Genomic DNA, 21,378 nt, shown 5'->3' on the forward strand with positions numbered 1-21,378 from the left:
CAGGCTGAACAACCCCAACTCTCTCAGCCTGGAGCAGCAGAGGGCTTCCAGCCCTCCCAGCATTGCTGTGACCTCCTCTGGCCCTGCTCCAACAGGCTTCCATCTCTGCTGTGCTGAGGACTCCAGAGCTGGCTCCAGCACTGCAGGTGGGGTCTGAGAAGAACAGAGGGGCAGAATCCCCTCCCTGCCCCTGCTGCCCACTGCTCTGCTCAAGGGAGGCAACGCTGGGAGGCGAGATCCTCGAGCTCCAATGCGATTCAATCACATTTCTAAGCGTGCCTTCAAAAATAACCCAACCAACATTTCATCCCTGACCTTCTGACATCCCACTTGAAGTGTGAGGGTGAAATGCATGATAAGACCAGCTCATAATAGAAAACACTGTCACCAACTGGCAGAATTCCCAGCACCATCAAGCTGCACGCAGCAGGCGTGTCACAAAGCAGCAGCACGCTTCCAGCCACCACCTTGGCGAGCTGCGTCCAACCAGCGTGACCCGCAGGAGATGGATAACCACTTTGGGGCTGGGGGTTTCTGTGAGGGCTTTTTTCCACACTACATCACAGACAGAGAAGGATTAAGGTTATAACCAGTCAAAGTGTCACCTTATGCCCCATTTTGTAATTAAGACCCAGCTGGTAGCTCTGAAGTCACTCAGAGCACTTGGGGCTGTCTGAACACTTCGGGGTGCCTCTCGCACTCCCAGGCTGGGTCAGTGAGTTTGCTTGCAGGGGGTGTTCATGAACCATAAAGGGATTGAACAAATGAAACACCCCCCCAGAAGCAAAAAAAACACCCAACCTTGCTTATTTCTTCAAATTAAGTGAGGAAAAAAGAAACAGATTCAAGGAATGTGAGTTGCAAATAGCAAAGCAGAACACCCTGATACACTCTTGATATATTACAGGCAGCTTTTGACTCATTGGAGGCATTCCATCCTGCCCTCTGCTCAAGCTATGGGGCTTTTTTTTCACTATGCTGGAGGGGTTTTGTTGTTATTATTCTGTTTATTTAATTTGCAAGGGTTGTGTGCCCCTACAGGTTCACATTTGAGCAAATCAATTAAAGGAAAGCAAATTTGCCTGACACCAGGTCTTCAAGAAGCCTCTAGAGCTCCAGTGCCGGATGGGGAAGCTGCAGGTGGTGGTGCTTTAACTGCTGGAAGGTGTAGGTAGAAGGGCAGTGTCACAAAGGACATCTAGTGATGGAAATGACTTTTTTGAAGCTAAATAGTGAGGAGAAAAATAGTCAGCCAACCCACAGGGAACAGAAGCCTAAAACCAGTGTTTCAATGCTCAAGAAGAAAAATCCACCTCAGGTAGGATGTCTGAAGGACAGAGAAAAGGTGCAGACTTGTGGAAGACTCAGAGGAGGGGAAAGACAGCACTAAACAAAGAGTCACCTACAAAGTAAAAAGGCCTGTTGGAAGTCATCTGAAAATGAACCTGGCTTAACATCTCAACAGAAACAAAGCTTTAACTCTTGGAGCACCTTAAACCCTACATCTGATCAATTTTCAACAGCCAATACAGCAGCAACCACCTCACTTCAAAACCACCCTGTGAGGAATTCAGTTGTACATTCCTTTGTGAGGAGAAGGAGCACAACCTGCTCCAAGTTCAGAGCATTCATAGAATGGGTTGGAAGGGACCTTAAACATCAGCCAGTTCCAACCCCCTGCCATGGGCAGGGACACTTCCCACCAGCTCAGCTTGCTCAAGGCCTCATCCAGCCTGGCCTTAAACACCTCCAGGGAGAAGGCATCCACAACCTCCCTGGGCAACCTGTGCCAGTGTCTCCCCACCCTCACTGGATACAATTTCTTCTTAATACCCACTCTACATCTCCCCTCCTCAAGCTTCAACCCACTCCCCCTCATCCTATCACTACAAGCCCTTGTAAAAAGTCTCTTGCTGACTTTCTTCTAGGCCCCCTTCAGCTACTGGAAGGCTGCAAGTTGCAGATACAATCCTACAACTTGCATCAGGGAAAACCTCACCACAGTTATGTCTAAGTTCTCCATCTCAGAAAGCAGAGGAACCTTGTTGTGACATTAAACAAACCCAGCACACAGATGTGCCAACTCAACTACACACATCATTCCAGCTCTGTTTGTACTTGCCTAGCAATACTTTAGCATCTTCCACATCAAAATCTCCATCTCCATCAGCATCATATATCCCAAGCTTGCCTGAAAATGCAAAGAGAGGAAGAAGAGGGAATTAGGGATTCAGATATTTGTTTCCAGCTGTGTTTTCAACATGCAATGGCTGGCTGCCAAAGCTCATTTGTTATCCATGTCACCCTTGCTCTTCTTCACCACATTTTGAAGTTCCAGGAAAATAATAGGAACATTCTAAGTTCCTTCCTGCATTTCCTAGACTCTAGGCTGGACACAAGTTAAGTCTTTTTCTTTCCCACAGATTTATTTTGGTGCTCACAGGCAGTAAACAAATCTGTAATTAATTGCTGTGCTTTATGCCAACAGGCTTTGCACAGAATAAAATCCAAGCTCATCAGGAACAACATTCACTATGTTTGAGGGAGAAGTAATAAACCATGAAGTAATTAAACAACCCTTTGCAAACCAATTATATGAGTCTTGACATTCTAAGTCTCAGGGGGAAAAAAGGTAGGTGCTTCATTTTTAATGTCAGGTTAGGAAGAAGGTCAGGAACCTTTTTATCAACTGGGTAACTTCATAGGATCACAGAAAGCTTTGGATTGGAAGGGGCCTTAAAGATCAGCCACTTCCAACCCTCTCACAGGAAGGTTTGGATTGGAAGGGGCCTTAAAGATCAGCCAGTTCCAACCCTCTCACAGACAGGTTTGGATTGGAAGGGACCTTAAAGATCAGCCACTTCCAACCCTCTCACAGAAAGCTTTGGATTGGAAGGGACCTTAAAGATCAGCCAGTTCCAACCCTCTCACAGGAAGGTTTGGATTGGAAGGGACCTTAAAGATCAGCCAGTTCCAACCCTCTGCCATAGGCAGGGACACCTTCCACTAGCCCAGGTTGCTTAAGGTCTCATCCAGCCTGGGGCCTTTGAACACCTCCAGGCTTGGAGCCTTCACAACACCTCTGGGCAACCTGTTCCAGTGTCTCACCACCCTTATGGGATGGAATTTCTTCCTCATCTCTAATCTAAATCCAGCTTCTTCCAGCTTGAAGCCATCCCCCCTCATCCTGTCACTCCATGGCTTTGTACAAAGTCCCTCTCCAGCTCTCCTGCAGATACCAGAAGGCTGCTCTGAGGTCTCCCTCCCTGGAGCCTTCTCCATCACTGCAGACAATATAAGTTGTTCATCCTTTTATCAGTGCCTACTGCCTCACACTTCTCACTGATTTTTGAAACTGCAGCTCTACCAGAGCTAAGAACATGCACAAAGAGAACCCAGTTTCTACTCACAAAGACTTTTTAGCACAGCACCCTGGTATCCAGGTTTAAAGTGTCCTGGGATCAGGGAGGCAGCAGAGCACTGCCTAATTCATTTTGATAAAGCCCTGACACAACTTTCAACAACAGCAGAGCTCTGCAGAGTTGGCAGCAGAACTTCAAGCCCTTACAGCTTGCCAGTTTAACCTTGTATTTGCTATTCTCTAAAGGAAAGCAGGACTTGGGACTGCCACTAAAATAAACTTCAGTTCTTAATGCAGTACTCAGTTCTGAGGAAGCAAAAGTTCAGGTTTGGGTCTAGAACAGACACAGACAAAAAAATGAGGCCAGCAGCACTGCATGGAAGCAATCAATTGGAAAGGCTCTTCACTGATTGATGGTTCAACACAAGAGACTGGTGGAATAAATGCAAGTCCTCTAGGAACCAGACCTGTATCCTCTTCAAAACCATGAAGAATGAGACAGAGGAGAAATGGCTAAGTAGGGGAAAAAAAATAATTCCCTAATGAATTAAATACATTAAAAAAAAAAAAAACCCCAAACAACACCAAATCAAACCAAAACCAAAGCAAAAATGTTCAGCCAAGGGAGTGTAAAAGCAAAGTTCTTTCTCCAGCCTCCTACCTTGTAGGACCTCTGACAAGTTATAACGGAAATCCTTGGCCTTGGCTGCGTGCATGGTAAAAATAGAGACCATTAATTGCATCCCTACAGCCCTGCACACCAGGAGCTGCTCTTCAAGTCAGTCCAAACAAGAAAAAAACACCAACCAAACCAACAACTATTGAATGTATAAAGCTGTAAAGCTTCCCAACAGGGCAAAAAGTGTGCATGGAATCCTGCACCACCAGGGGCAACAGCTCTGCGCCTGGACAGGCAGCTCGGAATGGGGACGTGCATTTCTCACCCTCAGGTAGGCTCTCATCAACACTTCCTTCATGTGGGCATGCTGAGGTACAGCTGGCACTGTTAAGCACATCAGCTTACAATTCACAGATTTATAGAATGGGTTGGGTTGGAAGGGACCTTAAAGATCCTCCAGCTCCAACCCCCTGCCATGGGCAGGGACACCTCTCACCAGCTCAGGTTGCTCAAGGCCTCATCCAGCCTGGCTTTGAACACCTCCATGGAGGAGGCACCCACAGCCTCCCTGGGCAACCTGTTTCAGTGTCTCCCCACCCTCACTGTCAAGAATTTCTTCCTACTCTCCAGTCTAAATCTGCCCTCCTCAAGTTTCAATCCCTTGCCCCTTGTCCTATCACTACAAGCTGTTGTCAGAAGTCCCTTCCCAGCTTTCCTGTGGCCCCTTTATGGGACTGGAATTGAGGTCATTCACCAGCTCATGAGTGGCCAGCTGTCCTGACTGTGCAGGCACCCCAGGCCATCAGAGCAGTGCATTAGCTGCCACTTCCAACCTGAGAGCTTTAGTCAAATCAATGCCATATTTAGCTGACATTTCAGATGAACTCCAGCCAGCAAGTCACAGGCAGAGCCAGAGCTACCCTTGGAGATTTCATTCTTTAATGCATGCAGGATCTTAATAACCTTTTTCAGTCACAGGAGAATCCCATTTTAGCATCATAGAACCATACAGTGGTTTGGATTGGAAGGGACCTTAAACATCATCCAGGGCCATGAGCAGGGACACCTCCTCCCAGCCCAGGTTGCTTAAGGCCTCATCCAACTTGGCCTTGAATAGATCCAAGGAGGGGGCATCCACAACCTCCCTGGGCAAGCTGTTCCCCTGTCTCACCACACTGACTGTAAATAATTTCTTTCTAATGTCCATCATGATAGAGTTCAGCATTAAAACACACTCTGTGAGCTGCATTGCTTGTTCTTATCAGGCAGCTGATTTGCAAGCAGTGCTGCAGACAAGTGGGCTCTCTAGAAATTCAGAATGGTCTCCATTTAATACAGATAATAATCATTAGAAGCATCTTAAGCTGTAAAATTCTTACCTAGAACTTCTTCATAATCTACCAGCTCAAACCAGACAACTGCTACTGATGTCCAAACTCCCAGCAAAGCAATTACCATAAACCAGGTGAAAAATGAGCTTCCAGAGAACCCATCTTTCTTTCCATTCCTGCTTCCTCCATGCTTAGTCTCTGTTGAAACAGGAAAGAGAAAAACATTAGGACAAAAGGACTGGTGAAAGGATTAGGCAGTGATGGCTGAGGATGTGATTATCAATCATCTTTGTCAGGACTGCAGAGGATACCAAGACATTGGAGCAACATTTTGGTCTTTCCTTTTTAAACTTCCTAGAATGGCTCAGGTTGGAAGGGACCTCAGAGATCACTGACTCCAACCTCCCATGCAAACCACCTAATTTAAGTGGATCTGCTTTAGCAGGGGGGGTGGACAAGAAGATCTCCAGAGGTCCCTTCCAACCCCAATCATTCTGTGAAACCTCTCAACTAGACTCAGCTGCTCAAGGGAGGAGGCATCCACAGCCTCACTGGGCAACCTCTTCCAGAGTCTCATCACCCCATACTGAAGAACTTCTTCCCAAGTTCCAGTCTAACCCTGCTCTGCCTCAGCTTCACACCATTCCCCCTTGTCCTGTCCCTAGACACCCTGATGAAAATTCCCTCTGCAGCCTTCCAGTAGGATCCCTTCAGGTACTGGAAGGCAGCACTGAGGTCCCCCTGGAGTCTTCTCCTCTCCAGGCTGGACACCCCCAGCTCCCTCAGCCTATCCTCACAGCAGAGCTGCTCCAGCCCAAGCTTGGATCATCTTTGTGGCCCTACTCCAGACCCACTCCAAGAGCTTCACCACTGTCCCTTTCCCCATCACTGTGAATCATGGTGGGGAGCTCAGTGGTTATCTGAGCAAAAGCTCCAAAATCCCACATGCCACTCATCTTAACAGCTCAGCTGGAAATCCCCCCAACACACACACTCCCTCCCCTTCCCTGTGTGTTTACACAGAGCTTAACATTTTTGAGATGCTTTGCATTGGTGCCAGCAGCTCTCAAAGTGCCACCAGAGGGCAACAGGACCGGCAGGAACAGACTGGGAGACGAATTCCAAAGCTGGTAGAAATGAGCTGATAGAATCCACATGAAAATTCAAATAGCCTGAGAGGGCTCAAAAAATCTAAACCATAGGAAGGGTTGGACTCCAAGTTCAGACACTGCCAACTCAGTATCTTCCCTGTTGCTCTGAAACAAGGGGAGGTTGACTATGTGCTTAGTACCTTTAGACTTCAGTCAAACAGAACATACAAGTAAAAGATTCACAGATGCCATTGCTCCTTGTCCTGTCACACCCAAACCCTTGTCAAAAGTCCCTCCCCAGCTCTCCTGGAGCCCTCTTCAAGCTCTGGAAGGCTGCTCTGAGGTCTCCCTTGGAGCCTTCTCTTCTCCAGGCTGAACAGCTCCAACTCTCTCAGCCTGTCCCCATATGGGAGGTTCTGCAGCCCTCTGATCACCTCTGTGGCCTCCTCTGGACCCACTCCAGCAGCTCCATGTCCCTCTTCTGCTGGGGCCCCAGAGCTGGAGGCAGTGCTGCAGGTGGGGGCTGAGCAGAGCAGGGGCCAGAACCCTCTCCCTGTGCTGCTGCTCTCCCTGCTCTGGCTGCAGCTCAGCAGACACAGAGAAGTGACTTGTGTCAGCTCTCACTGGTTAAAAACCCAGCCTTTTATTAAGATACAGAGACCAAACACCAACTCTTTAGGCTCTTTTCTACACTCTTTCCAAACATTGCCCATTGCCTTGGCATGGGCAGCAGTCAGAGAGACACTGAGCCAGCTCAGCCTGACATCAGGCAGGAGCTGCGCAGATCCCCTGGTTCCATGTGCAAGGTCCCGACTCCTAACTCACCACAACACCTCTGCTGTGGGACAGATGGACAGGCAGCTCAAAACCAGAGCCAAAGACAGCCTGTGCCAGCACATGCAGAAAAAGGATCAACTGTTAAAATGCCATTGAGGTGGCAAAGTCAATACTCTGAAAGGCAAAAATCATCCTGTGGAAGAGCAGAACTTTGCTGCTCCTGTGCTCCAGCGTGCAAGGGAAGCTCTGTGCCCATTTGAAATGAAACCTTGAGGCTAAAGACATTTTAAATGAGTCCAGATTGCACCCTTCTCTAGAGCAAAGTAGGCATTAGAAGAGGCAAACAGGAAAGAGTATTTCACAGAACAACAGGGAACATGGAATGAGAGAAGGGAGCTCTGGAGATCCTCTAGCCCACACTTACTCACTTACCTCACGCATTTCCTACTGCTCACTGCTAACTGTCTCTCAAGAAAGGAGTTTAACCTATTCTAATACCAAGACAATGAGGGAAAATATAACTTAAGCAATCAAGCACAGCTGATCATCTTTTTTCCCCAGCTTAAAAGGCTGCCTCATGCATACCCCTCAGCAATCACAGAATTGTCAGGGTTGGAAGGGACCTCAAGGCTCAGCCAGTTCCAACCCCCCTGCCTTGGCCAGGGACAACCTACAGCAGGTTGCTCACAGCCACATCCAGCCTGGCCTTAAAGCCCTCCAGAGATGAAGCTTCCACCACCTCCTTGGGCAACTTGTGCCAGTCTCTCACCACCCTCATGGGGAAGAGCTTCCTAAGGTCTAACAATCAGATTCTGCTACCAAAACACCACTCAGAACGTGGTATGTTTTAACTCCTCAGCTTCCCCTCTCACAGGAACGTTTTCTGAACCCTTGAGAAGTTCTGCTGAGAATCCAACCCCGGCAGGCAGGAGACAAATGGAAGTTGTGCAACACAGCCTCCAGCTGCGAGCTGCGCAGCAAGCCCTGCACACGGGGTCAGCACAGAGCACTGCAAGGGCTGAGGCTGCCTCAGAGCTCGTTGCCAAGAGTTAATTCTCAATTCAAGCCCTTTCCCTGCTCATGCTGCAGAAGTAGGTCACTTGCCATATCTGGTAAGCCCCTGCTCACATCACCAGATGTCTTTCTGCAGACATCAGAGAGCCTTAAAGCAAGCTCCGCTCCTCAGTGGTGAATCCTTAAACGCCCCACACCTCCCCCACCCCACATTAAGGTCATGATCAGGTAAAAACCACATCAAAACCTTTTTGCCTTCAGCTTAGAGTGGAGGCTCCTGGCAGTTTTACAGGCCCCCCCCCCCCCCCAAACTTTCAAGTCAAATATGGAAGACGAAACATCTCTTACTGCAACAGCTGCGCTCCCAGGGCAAAAATGAAGGTACAATTAAGCACAAAGGTGAAAAAGCTCTGCTGCAGAGAGCACCTAACCACACAGAGGCAGCCTGGAACAGCAAACTGGCACCAAAACACCCAACACACCACACTGAGCCACCTGTCTGGCTGGTTACAAAGTCAGAGCCAGGCAAGTGCTTGCAAGCATGCGTTCCCCTTCCCTTCCCGAGGAGGTGAGGAGGGTACCTGTGTCGTCAGCCATAACATCAGTGCTCCGCTTCCAGACACAGAGAGAGGCTTGGGATCTCCAAAAATGAAGGCTGAAGGCAGAGTGAGAAAGGATTTCTCCTTGCTGTAGTCCTGCAGCGGGAGCAAACAGGTTTCCTAAAGCCAGCTCAGCTGGGAGCCGAAACTGGACCCAGGAGCAACTTCTCTTCCAAGTCTATTTTGGGAGCAGCTATGCTCAGGAGCCAAAGGCTCTGCAGAACTCAGATGGCAACCCAGCTCTGACGACAGGCACAGTCACTCACTCCTCCTCACACGGCATCCTGGGTAGCTGATCCCTTCCCCTCCCCTTAATCCTCCAAAGGCAGCAGCAAATGAAATGGAGCAAGCTGGGCTGGAGTATTTCTGCTGCAATTTCTGCTCCAGTGCCTGGGCTCTAAGGACATTAAATCCACCAGCTGGAACGCAGGTCTGGACACAGGGCTTGCCTGCTCCCATTTGTTAGCTTGGCCCTCACCCAGGAAAGTTGCTCCATGTTGGCATTCCTCTGCCAGGCTTCCTGAGGAGCCTGCACAGGCTGCCCCTGTGCCACTCACCAGCTATTTTAAGAAGAAAAAGTCAGCTAATTTCTAAAATGGAGTTTGGAGGCTTCTGAAAGAGCTACTTGAAGGCAGCTGCACACATTCAGGCCCAAGGATTTGCAGATCAGAACTGGTCTCCTGGCACATCTCACATTTGCTCCTAGCACGCCCAAAGGAGGGTTACCAACTGCTTTGCCAGGGCAAAGCCTGCAGCCCTGGAGAGCTGCACCAGGCACTGGTCCTGCTGGGAGCCAGACCAGAACTGGTTCTGGTAGCTGCTGCCCCTCCCCAGCTCAGCCTCTGCTCACTGAGGCACTCTCTGAAGTTCAGGGCAGCTTTGCTCAGCCAGGGGCTGCTGCTAGCAGGCAGAAGCTGATGGGGACAGCTCCTGCCAAGGGCTGGGCTGCACAAAGCCTCTGCCTCAGACTTGCTCCTGGGCACCCCAAGGGCACTGCCACAGCTTGTGCCACACCTTGGGGGGCAGCAAGGCAGAGGTGGCAGCTGTGGGGAGGAGCAGCCAGGACAGGAGACTCTCAGCTGCCCACCAAGGGACTGCAGCCCATGGATGGCATCTTCAGGAGAGAGCTGAGGGAGCACCAGGGTCAAGCCTCTTCTTCCCTGGCTGATGTCCCAGGTGGGCTCTGTCCCTTCTGCCTTCCATCCTGATCCCTGTGCTCCTGAATCCAGTTCCCATCTGCCATGGAGTCCAGTCTGGGGCTTGCCCTGTGCATGCCCCCAGCAGCAGTGGTGCCAATGGTGCCCTCATTGCCATCAGGACTTGGGCTCCACACTGGTTTGTGTCTCTGTTCCATGGCATTGTTCTTTCCATCCCAGCCGGTTCGGTTTCTTTCCCACCCCATCAGTCTCTCTCCCTTCTTGCCTTTGGGAAGGCAGAGGGGTTCCTGGAGAGCCTCTGGCACTCCTCTGGTGGCCAGCCCAGCATTGACTCTGGACACACACACATCAAAAATCAGAGAATGTCCTTGGGAGCAATCCGCTCTCCAAAGAGGCCTCACAGAAATGACTGCTGGGGGGGTGGGGAGTGGGGAAGGAACAGAAAGAGGCAAAACCCAAAGAAACAACCCAGCAGTTTTTTTCTCTCTTAGAGAAAAGCAGTCACAGCTTAAGGACAGAAAGCAACTTAATGAGAATCTGTGTCCTGGGAGGCTGCTCAGCTTGGCAAGATGGCAAAGGCATTTTCCCCAAGCACAGCTCAAGAGCCAATGCTGCTCGCAGCGCCGGCGCGGCGCGCTCCGGAGAGAGCAGCTGCTGGCCACTGGCAGAGCTGCTGCTGGGAACAGCTCTCCTCTGGAGTGCTCTCTGGCTGGTGGTGGCTGCTGAAGCCAGAGGAGCCACACACTGAATGCACAGATCACTCTGCAAAGGAAACCCTGCAGCTGCACCTGCTCCTCTCCTATCCAGCCCCGAAGGATGAGCGCTCGCAAAAGCCAGCCTGGGTTTGTGCCAGCTGCCGTCGGGGTTTTGCTTTCTAGTTGCTCAGATGAACATTTTGGGGAGCAGTTTCTCAGTGGGGAGTTTTTAGAACAGAATTAGAACAGAATTAACCAGGCTGGAAAAGACCTCAGAGATCATCCAGTCCAACCCATCACCCAACACCATCTGATCAACTAAACCATGGCACCAAGTGCCTCATCCAGGCTCCTCTTGAACACCTCCAGGGATGGTGACTCCACCACCTCCCTGGGCAGCACATTCCCATGGCCAATCTCTCTTGCTGGGAAGAATTTCTTCCTAACAGCCAGCCTAAACCTCTCCTGGCACAGCTTGACAACCTCCTGGGCTCCAGTTTGTGTCCAGAGAAGGGCAACAAGGCTGATGAGAGGCCCTGAGCACAAGCCCTGGGAGGGGAGGCTGAGGGAGCTGGGGTTGTTTAGCCTGGAGAAGAGGAGGCTCAGGGGAGACCTTGTTGCTGTCTACTGCTACCTGAAGGGAGGTTGTAGCCAGGTGGGGGTTCTCTCTAGCAACCAGCACCAGAACAAGAGGACACAGTCTCAAGCTGTGCCAGGGGAGGTTTAGGCTGGAGGGGAGGAGAAAGTTCTTCCCAGCAAGAGAGTCATTCACCATTGGAATGTGCTGCCCAGGGAGGTGGTGGAGTCACCATCCCTGGATGTGTTCAAGAGGGGATTGGATGTGGCACTTGGTGCCATGGTCTAGTCATGAGGTCTGTGGTGACAGGTTGGACTAGATGATCTTTGAGGTCCTTCCAACCTTAGTGATACTGTGATACTGCCCCTTGTCCTGTCCCTGGGTACCACTGAGCCCCAGCCTCTTGCCACCCACCCTTTAGCTGCTGCTGAGCACTGCTCAGGGCTCTCAGCCTTTGCTCCTCACAGAGATGCTCCAGGCCCCTCAGCATCTTTGGAGCCTCCTCTGGACTCTTTCCAGTAATTCCCTGTCTCTTGAACTGGGGAGCCCAGAACTGGACCCAGAAGGGGTCCAGAAGGGTAGAAAGGGAGAAGAACCTCCCTGAACCTGTTGGCTACACTCTTCTCAACACTCCCCAGAAGACCATTTGCCTTCCTGGCCAGGATGACTTAAACTACCCTGCTGCTATTTAGCTTAACCAGCTCTCACAAAGAACAGCTGGAAAATCAGATCTGGAGTGACACAATCTCCCTCTTTTGTGTTTGAATGATTCCATGCAGCCAATAATCCCTACACAACTCCTGGGTGAATTCAGTATTTGGTTGTAGTTAGGACAGGGCAGAGCTCAGGAAAGGTTGAGTGTGGAGAGGAAACACAAGAAATACTTAAGCCCAGAACATGCAAATTTTGCTGGTGGTGACCTTTAAAAGAAGTTTCTCTTACATAAGGCTCAAACTCCTCATCTGTGCAGAGCTGCTGGCATTAATTTTAGGTGTTTTTTTTTTCCCCCCCCCTTGTTCTACTTTCCTATCCTGTAATGTGGGTCACAGCAATTTGTTTTAGCAACAAGCCCTAATTAAGCCACACAGACAAAGGAAAAAGAAGAAGAAAAACCCATCTGATGTCTCAGATCTTTCACTTCTTCTCATCACAGGATCATGGAGAGGTTTGGCTTGGAAGGAACCTTAAAGATCACAGAATCACCAAGGCTGGAAGAGACCTCAAGGATCATCAAGTCCAACCTGTCACCACAGACCTCAGGACTAAACCCTGGCACCAAGTGCCACATCCAATCCCCTCTTGAACACCTCCAGGGATGGGGACTCCACCACCTCCCTGGGCAGCACATCCCAATGGACAATCTCTCTTGCTAGGAAGAACTTTCTCCTCACCTCCAGCCTAAACCTCCCCTGGCACAGCTTGAGACTGTGTCCTCTTGTTCTGGTGCTGGCTGCCTGGGAGAAGAGACCAACCCCCACCTGTCTACAACCTCCCTTCAGGGAGTTGTAGAAAGCAAGAAGGTCTCCCCTGAGCCTCCTCTTCTCCAGGCTAAGCAACCCCAGCTCCCTCAGCCTCTCCTCACAGGGCTGTGCTCCAGACCCCTCCCCAGCTTTGTTGCCCTTCTCTGGACACCTTCCAGCAGCTCAACATCTTTCTTAAACTGAGGAGCCCAGAACTGGACACAGGACTCAAGGTGTGCCCTAACCAGTGCTGAGCACAGGGCACAATGACTTCCCTGCTCCTGCTGGCCACACTCTTCCTGATGCAGGCCAGGATGCCCTTGGCCTTCTTGGTCACCTGGGCACACTGCTGGCTCATGTTCAGCCAGCTTTCAATCAGCACCCCCAGGTCCCTTTCTGTTTGGCAGCTCTCCAGCCACTCCGACCCCAGACCACCCAGTTCCAACCCCCCTGCCATGGGCAGGGACACCTCCTGCTAGCCCAAGTTGCTCAAGGCCTCACCCAACCTGGCCTTGAACACTTCTCATGGTCTGAGGGAGTTCCAAATAAAGCAAACACCACTCTGGTGGCCATGCAAGTGCCTCCAGCTCTGCTAGGCACAAGTTTCTGCTCATGGTGGGGGTTGGGGAGGGGGGAGGAGGAGGAAAAAACACCAAAACCCCAAAACCATTATAAAATCCTTTATTCAATGCCTAAAACTTACCAAGGTTTGAAGTCTCAACCAATTTATTTAGGTGTTAGTTGAGAGAGGAGCAATGCATCTGCAGCTCCTACAGAGCTCCACAGAGCCTTTAGGTGTCTTATACCTACAGTCTCCTAAATGATTGTTAGAAGTATGCTGCTGGGAGATCTCAGTTGCAAAGTTATTGCTCTTTTGACACCTTCCTTGCTTCAAAAGGCACAGGAGGGAGCAGTACCACAGTTACAAATGATGAGGTTTTAGTTAGCACCAAACCAAACTCCAAACCAACCAAACCCTAAGGAAAAAAAAACTCCAAGTGCAGTAGGTGGAAAATGTTGTATTAGTAATTCATTGATTAGAATCAAACAGGAGCTCAGGAAGCAAAACTGTGCAAGAGCAGCCCTGCTGCTCGGTAGTGACAACAGCCCTAGCTAGGAAACCTTCACACAAACAGCTCAGTAGCAGCATTTGTGACAGGAAGTTAAGCCCATGCATAGGAACAGTGCAACTCCAGAGGAATGAGACTTAAATCTGTGCCACTTCAGGAGCTCCACCAGGGCTGGAGCACACACTGCAGCCTGTTCAGCCTCAGTGGATGCTCGTCTGCACACTTCATTTCCAGCATGTTTAAAGGGTTACCATTTCCACTTCAAAGCACAGCTCCCACCACGCCTCCCGTGCAAAGAGTGAGCCCCCAGGATGCAGTTAGGAGAAAAGCCTGCTGCAGGCAATCACACAGGTTACCATCTTGGGATCTCCATCAGGGAAGAGCCACTCAGGGCAAGTCAGAACTTCCTTGCTCAAGTTCTCTACAACAAAGAAGTCAACAGAGGAATTAGCGCAGGAATGCTGCTGACGTCTTTCAAGGTGCTTCAGAAAGCTCCAGCTGAAAAGGAACTTTTGTGCTTTCCATACAGCAAGGGAGGTTTCAGTTTAAAGAAGGAGCAGCATGAAAACCTCAGCTCTTTGTGCACTCTGTAATTGGAAACCATCTTAACATCCACGCCTGCTAGTGCTAGGAAGTCTTTCCTGCAGCCCTTACAGATCCAACCCAACCATTCACCCTCCATGTTCACACCACAGCTCCAGGATCAAACACAGAATCACTCAGTGGGTGGGAAGGGACCTTAGAGATCATCCAGTTGCACCCCCCCTGCCATGGGACACCTCCCACCAGCCCAGCTTGCTCAAGGCCTCATCCAGCCTGGCCTTGAACACCTCCAGGCAGGAGGCAGCCACAGCCTCCCTGGGCAACCTGTTCCAGGGTCTCACCACCTTCACATGAGGCTCTAGATTCAACCTCATCTGTCCTCAATGCCCAAGCACTGTGTCACCTCTGTCCTTTCATCCAAATGACTTTGCATCAATCTGTGCAGGGCCAATCTGGGGAACAAAGCAGAGTCAGCTGCTGGCTTATCATTTCCCTGTGGGGTTCACCTGCACAGCAACTGGGTCTGGTACAGAGAAGGGGAATTGAGAAGAGGAAGCCTGGAGAGCAACCTCAGGCTAGATTCAACTGCAGACCTAGAGCACTGAACTCTGAAAATACATCAACTCCTTAACCCCTCAGTGGGATAAACCTCCCTGGAGTAGCTCCCACCTGGCTGGGGAATTGCCCTGTGTGTTCCCAAAGTGCCAAAAGCTGAGACAACACAGCATGGGTTTGGTAGGAAAAGCCCTTTAAGATCATCAAGTCCAACCATCATCCAGCTCTGCCAAGTCTGCTGCTTAACCACATCCCTCAGCACCACACCTCTGTGTCTTGTAAACACCTCCAGGGGGGGTGAATCCACCACTACTGCAACTTTCTGTCTCCTGAGATGATTAGTGACACTTTAGGTCCTCAGCCTGGCATTTTACACAAGCTCTGTCCTCAACAGGCTGTGGAAAAGGTTACTTCTTCTGCACCAATTAAACCCTGAATGAAATGCTCATAAAGGGAATGAGCACAGACATCCTTGCAGATGTCATGTGCAAGGCTCCTTCATGTCTGAAGGACCTCTCCAGTACCCAGACCCCTGCCCTGGTCCTGCTGATAGAAACCAAGATGTTGAAGTGCTCTGCAGAAAGGCCACCCTGACCAAGCCACAAGGCAGACACAGATGAGTCACACAAGAGGCTGCCCGGCTTTTGGTGGTTTGGCTATTTTTACTAGCACATCTTAGGGTTTCCTGAAGATTTAGGGAAGAAACACACACACAGAGTTGTCATTCTGATACTCTGTCACTGTCAGGAGCAATTCATTCTTTGAAATGAAACTATGCAATCACAGTTAGCTACTTCATTAGCATGGCTTAGGTTGGAAGAACCAGGGAGGTGGTCGAGGCTCCGTCCCTGGAGGTGTTTAAGCCCAGGCTGGATGAGGCTCTGGCCAGGCTGATCTAGTGTGGGGTGTCCCTGCCCATGGCAGGGGGGTTGGAACTAGCTGATCCTTGTGGTCCCTTCCAACCCTGAATGATACTATGAATCTCAAGAGATCATCTTTGAGGTCTCTTCCAACCTTTTTGATTCTATCTGCTGCCACCTCCCTGGGCAACCCATTCCACTTGTCTCACCACCCTGGTACTGAAGAGCTTCTTCCTAAGATCCAGTCTAACCCAGCTCTCCCTCAGCTTCATACCATTCCCCCTTGTTCTTGTAATCATTGGAAGGATTAGATAAAGGAAGTTTAGAAGGTCCAAAGGATGAGTGAAAGGAGTTAGAAGTTTTGCATTTGGGATAAGGAAACTTAAACCAGGAGACCCAACATCTTCTAGGACCCGGCAGAAAGAAGTAGGGGATGTCAGAAGGTAACCTCTATCAGCCTGGAACTTTCTCAAAGCAACAGTAGCCTTCTTGGACTTTAACCTGTGTGCTGACAGCACAGCCTCAGAGCCAGCAGAGGTAAGATTTGGGGTCTGTCAGCTTGTCTTAGAAACATGGGGTCCGTACGGTGCCTCCTTGCTGGAGCAGTGCTCTCCCCCTGGCCATTAGAAACACAAAGATAACAGCCAGCCATTGCTGCAGTGGGAGTTGTATTTAACTAAGTCCTTGCTTACTACAAGACCAAAGACACCCCCACAGCACCACAACAATAGATGCCATCCCATCTTCACTCTTCCTCCCACAATGAAGCACTGCTTACAAAACAAGCCACCTGCACTTCAGAAGTAGCTGGGTGAGCTGATCTCACCCCTGCTGGAAGGATTCTCCTCCACCCCCTGCTAATGGCCAAGGCACTTCCACATTTCCTGTCTCATTAAATCTGGGGGAGTGAACTCCTGGCCAGGTAACATGCACTTGCTCCTCTACCACTACTGGTCCTCACCCAATGAGGCTTTCAAGTAGCATTCCAGCAGGTATCTGTTTACCTCATCTGGCTTGTTGAAAACTGAGGCCACTTTTTACAATGGATTCTGGAGGCCAGTGACAAGAAGCCAAACTTTTCCAGCAAAGACAATAACAAACAGATGTTTCCCACTCCAAGCATCCCCAAACTGTCTGATTCTGACCCAGTTTTTTGCCTCTGCTCTCCCAAGTGACATCGCTGGCACCTCCACGCAGTTCTGTGGGTGGCACTTTCAAGGTGTCCAGCAGCAGCAGCAAGCTTAAACACAAAGATTTGGGGGTTTATTAGAACTGGTTTCACAGGTTCTAGTAGGTGACTTCTGAAACTGGAAGATGTGCTGAGAAATGCTTAGCTCCACATCTGGCACTTTGATCAACCTGAAAACACTGACACCACTTCCAGCTAGGACTACTTCAGACTGAAGCTGCTGCTAAGACTACTGTCAATATTTTCTGAAGTGGAAGCCCAAAAGCAGATGACTCCCTCCAGATGCAGGCCTTGCCTTCAGCTCACAGACTTTCAGATGAGCTGTCAACCTCAGTGGTTTCAGACCTGTGAGCAATGCCTTGGCAAGAAGCCACATCCTCTGCTATGAACTGCTGTGAAAGTGAATACTACATTACCAAGAACTGCCTCAGACTTGAGGTTTCCATACCTCAAAGCTATCTCAAATCAAATACCTCCCCTTGAACTGTGGAAGGCTTTGCTGGCTGCTCTGAAGACTCTGCTCCAAGCTTTTATTCCCCCAGGAGTAATCATCCATTACCTCCTCCTGCAGCTGCAACCATGGAAACAGCACCAGCCTCGTGCTGTAATTCCTCCTCTTGTCCAAGGGATTCTAACTAGGAGCTGCTGAAACTAACACAACAATTTAAGAGCTTACATCTTAGCAGAGTGCCTAACACATTACTCACATTGCTTCACCCCCTCAGATAACAGTAAACAGAGTCCCCAGTGCAATGACACAGAGCAGACATCTTCTAGCACAAAGAGGTGAGGTTTTACTCAGAGTGAAAATAAAACCCCACAGAATACTCTTGGATTTAGGAAGACATTTGGCTTCCTGATAAACTCATGGGTTGAAAACCTTGACAAGCCTTTCAAGTGGTTTTCAAAACACTAACAGAACCATGTCTGATGTTCAAAAAATGAATGTTCTTCATCCATCATCATACTTAGTAGGCTTAATACTGCCTGATGATGATCAGAGCACCTCCAGCCCGAGACAGAAGTCCAATACAGACTCTACACAGCAATGGGAAAAGAAGGATTTAAAAGAAACTAGGAGAAAAGCCAGCACCACTTCTCTGAGCACTGCAGTATCATCTCTAAACCCTGGTATGCTTAAGTATATTTGAAATCCCTCTCTTAATTCATCATGTGACAGGCAAACTAATCCTACAGGGCTCACCCTTTCAGTACCAGTGCTCTCCATGTTATTGCTATGCTCCAAGATGAGCTACAGATAGTACTTCAGTGTTGCCAGCACGTGTCAGCACTGGAGCTCTGTGCATGGCAGGCTCCAAACCAAAGGAGTTAGAAGGAGAGAAGATTCAATCTCTGATGACAGCACTTCCTTCCTTGACTGCAGTGTGTAGGGGTGCAGAGGGGCTCCAGAAGAATGTATTCCTTTCCTCTTGGAAGCATGTTTTGCAGTGCTTAGAAATGCTACTCACACAAAAGCTTTCTCTACCTTATCTGCCCACACACACAGTTGTTTATGAACAGCCAGGTTTGCTAAGGTGTTCTGTGCTGGGGGTGGGGAATGGCTGTCTCAAAAACCCTTCTGCTTCCATTTTTGCCAAGACTATTCCTGCCTGCTTCTCTACTCACAGCATCCATCAGCCTGGATGCTCCACCTACAGCAGATACAATAGCTCTAGATCAGAGTTGATAAACAGGTCAGAACACAGGAGTAATGACTTCACCAGCACCCAATATAGGGCATCTCAGTTCTGCCCATGGCTTCCAGAGCTTTTCAGCTCTGAGAGCACTTTCCCAGGGTATCTACAAGATGCTGAGACCTGCCCTGGGAAGATGACCTGAATGTCACTCACCTCAACCCTTAGGGGGAGCTTTGATGGAATCACAGAATTGTTTTGATTGGCAGAAACGCTTAAAACCGTGGAGTCAAACCCTCAACTCAGCACTGCCAGGTCACCACTGAACCAGGTCCCTCAGCACACCTCCAGAGGTTTAAACCCCCACACACACCCAGGGATGGGGGCTCCACCACTGCCCTGGGCAGCCTCTTCCAGGACTTAGCAACTCTTTTAGGGAATAAATGTTCCTTTTCTAGGATCCAACTTAGACCTCCCCTGGTGCAACTTGAGGTCGTCTTCTGTTGTCCTGTCTCTTGTTCCTTGGAGGATCCCGACCCCCACCTGGCTCCAGCCCCCTTTCAGGGCGACTCTTCTTCTCCAGACTGAACAGCCCCAGGTCCCTCAGCAGTTCCACCCCAGCCCTGTTCTCCAGATCCTTCCCCAGCTTCCTTGCCCTCTCTGCACAGGCTCCATCCTGGGTCTCTCCGTCTCCTAGGCCCGGCCACGCAAGCCTGTCCTCCACGTGAATCCCAGGAAGGGGAAGGGCGGAAACTGGAGGTTTAGACCTGGGTCATCCATCCCTGCCCCCCTGCCCGGCTCCCGCCGTGCCGGAGGAGCGCAGCCCGGCAGAATGGGAGGGGGAGGCGGCGGGAGCTGCTCCCCCGGGAGAGAACGAAACAACAGCCCTTCGCTTCGCCCGGTGTGCGGCGGCATGGACCCACGATCGCCCCACCGACGCCTCCAGCGCCCCGAGGAGCCCCCCGCCCTTTATCCCTCCGGCTGCGGCTCCGCTCCCACCGCCGCTCACCTCTCTTGGAGCCGGGGCTGGGACTGCCACCAGTGCCTCGGGAGCTCTTGCGTGAGGCCATGGCACTCCTGTCAGGCAAAGAGGAGGGGGAGGAGGAGGAGGAGACGGAGGAGGGGGGGCGGCGGCGGCTGCGCGCTCGGCGGTGACGGGGCGGAGCCGCGGCGAGAACGAGCCCGGGACCCGCCGCCACCACCTGAACCCCGCATGCGGTGGCGCCCCGCGGCCGCAGCGGCGCAAGTCCCGCCCGCCGCCAGCCAATCGGGGGGCGCCGGGGGTCCGGAGGTGGGGCGGCTCTCGCCCCCCATTGGTGGGTGGTGCGAAAGGGGGCGGGGGGTTCCCGGTGCGCGCACCCGGCGCTTTCCCCGCCGCCGGCGCCTTTGAACGTGGCAGCGCGGGGGCGCGCGGAGGCCTCTCGCGAGGGTTGGGCGGTGGGGTCATGGAGCCGTAGAACCAGCCGGGATGGGGGAGACCTCCGAGCTCACCCAGTCCAACCCACCACCCAGCCCTGTCCGATCAACTAAACTAGGGGTCGGCTCGCCGCCGCGGGTCTGGGCCCTTGGCCAGCGCCCCCCCCGCGCCCCCCCTTCCCCTCTCCGCCGCCCCGCTCCGTTGCCCGCTCGCAGGGGAAGGGGCCCGAGGCTGCCGTGAGGGACCCCAGCGAGCCGAGAGCAGAGCAGGGAGAGTAAAGGCGGCTCGAGGGGAGTTGGCTGTGCCAACAGAAAGCGCTGAAGCCGCCCTGCCCTGCCTCTCCCGCCGGCCGCTGCCGTGTGCAGGCGCTGCTGGTGCATCCCGTCCCGGGCCGGAGGGATGGGCAGTGGCGCCTTGGGCTTCCCGGAACGGCGCTCTCCAGCCGCCGTGGTCAGGGCTTGAAGCAGGTCACGTCAGTTCTCAAACGAGCTGTTGGGGCTCTAGGAGTACTTGCCTGTTGGACAAGATGACCTTTGAGGGTCCCTTCCAACCAGTGCAGGCTGTGTCTGAATCTTGTCCCTTGGTTTTAAGGCCAGGCTGGATGTGGCTCCGAGCATCCTGCTCTGGTGCGAGGTGTCCCTGCCCATGGCAGCCCCCTGGATGATCCTTGAGGGGGTTTCTAACGTCACCTGAAAATCAACCTGAGTCCCCCAGCAGAGCAGCTTCTGTCTGTATCTGCAGGGGGCTACAAGAAAGCTGGGCAGGGACTTTTTAGGGTGTCAGGAGTGATAGGACTGGGGGGGATGGAGCAAAACTAGAAGTGGGTAGATTCAGATTGATGTTAGGAAGAAGTTGTTCCCCATGAGGGTGGTGAGAGCCTGGCACAGGTTGCCCAGGGAGGTGGTGGAAGCCTCCTGCCTGGAGGTGTTTCATAGTTTCATAGTTTCATTCAGGGTTGGAAGGGACCACAAGGATCATCTAGTTCCAACCCCCCTGCCATGGGCAGGGACACCCCACACTACATCAGGCTGGCCAGGGCCTCATCCAGCCTGGGCTTAAACACCTCCAGGGACGGGGCCTCGACCACCTCCCTGGACAACCCATTCCAGGGCTTCACCACTCTCATGGGGAAGAACTTCCTCCTCCCCTTCAGCCTGAATCTCCCCACCTCCAGCTTCATTCCATTCCCCCTAGTCCTATCACTACCTGAGATCCTGAGCAGTCCCTCCCCAGCCTTCCTGTAGCCCCCTTCAGATACTGGAAGGCCACAATGAGGTCACCTGGGAGCCTTCTCTTCTGCAGACTGAACAGCCCCAACCCTTTCAGTCTGTCCTCACAGGAGAGGTGCTCCAGCCCTCTGATCATCCTTGTGGCCCTTCTCTGGACACCTTCCAGCACCTCCACATCCCTCTTGTAATAGGGGCTCCAG

At 51.4% G+C, this 21,378-nt stretch overlaps 1 protein-coding gene across 8 annotated transcripts in view; it reads right to left on the reverse strand.

Annotated features, from left to right (window-relative positions):
* ASPH (aspartate beta-hydroxylase) overlaps positions 1–19,740 on the reverse strand; it is a 75,872-nt gene extending 56,132 nt beyond the window's left edge. For 2 of the 8 annotated variants that reach the window (XM_068162463.1, XM_068162464.1), the window contains exons 1-4: positions 19,542–19,740; positions 5,360–5,509; positions 4,023–4,067; positions 2,123–2,191 (exon numbers count right to left, since the gene is read on the reverse strand). In XM_068162463.1, the coding sequence (XP_068018564.1) occupies positions 2,123–2,191; positions 4,023–4,067; positions 5,360–5,509; positions 19,542–19,602 (325 nt within the window). In that variant the 5' untranslated portion in view covers positions 19,603–19,740. Of the gene's footprint in view, positions 1–2,122; positions 2,192–4,022; positions 4,068–5,359; positions 5,510–8,774; positions 9,107–19,541 lie in introns of those variants that run through there. The other 6 variants (XM_068162465.1, XM_068162460.1, XM_068162459.1 and 3 more) reach the window with 5 other exon arrangements.
* Positions 19,741–21,378: the final 1,638 nt, after the last annotated feature.

Source organism: Melanerpes formicivorus, unplaced genomic scaffold (assembly GCF_026170545.1).
Source record: "Melanerpes formicivorus ecotype bairdi unplaced genomic scaffold, bMelFor1.0.p_v2 SCAF_65, whole genome shotgun sequence".
Taxonomy (NCBI): Eukaryota; Metazoa; Chordata; class Aves; order Piciformes; family Picidae; genus Melanerpes; species Melanerpes formicivorus.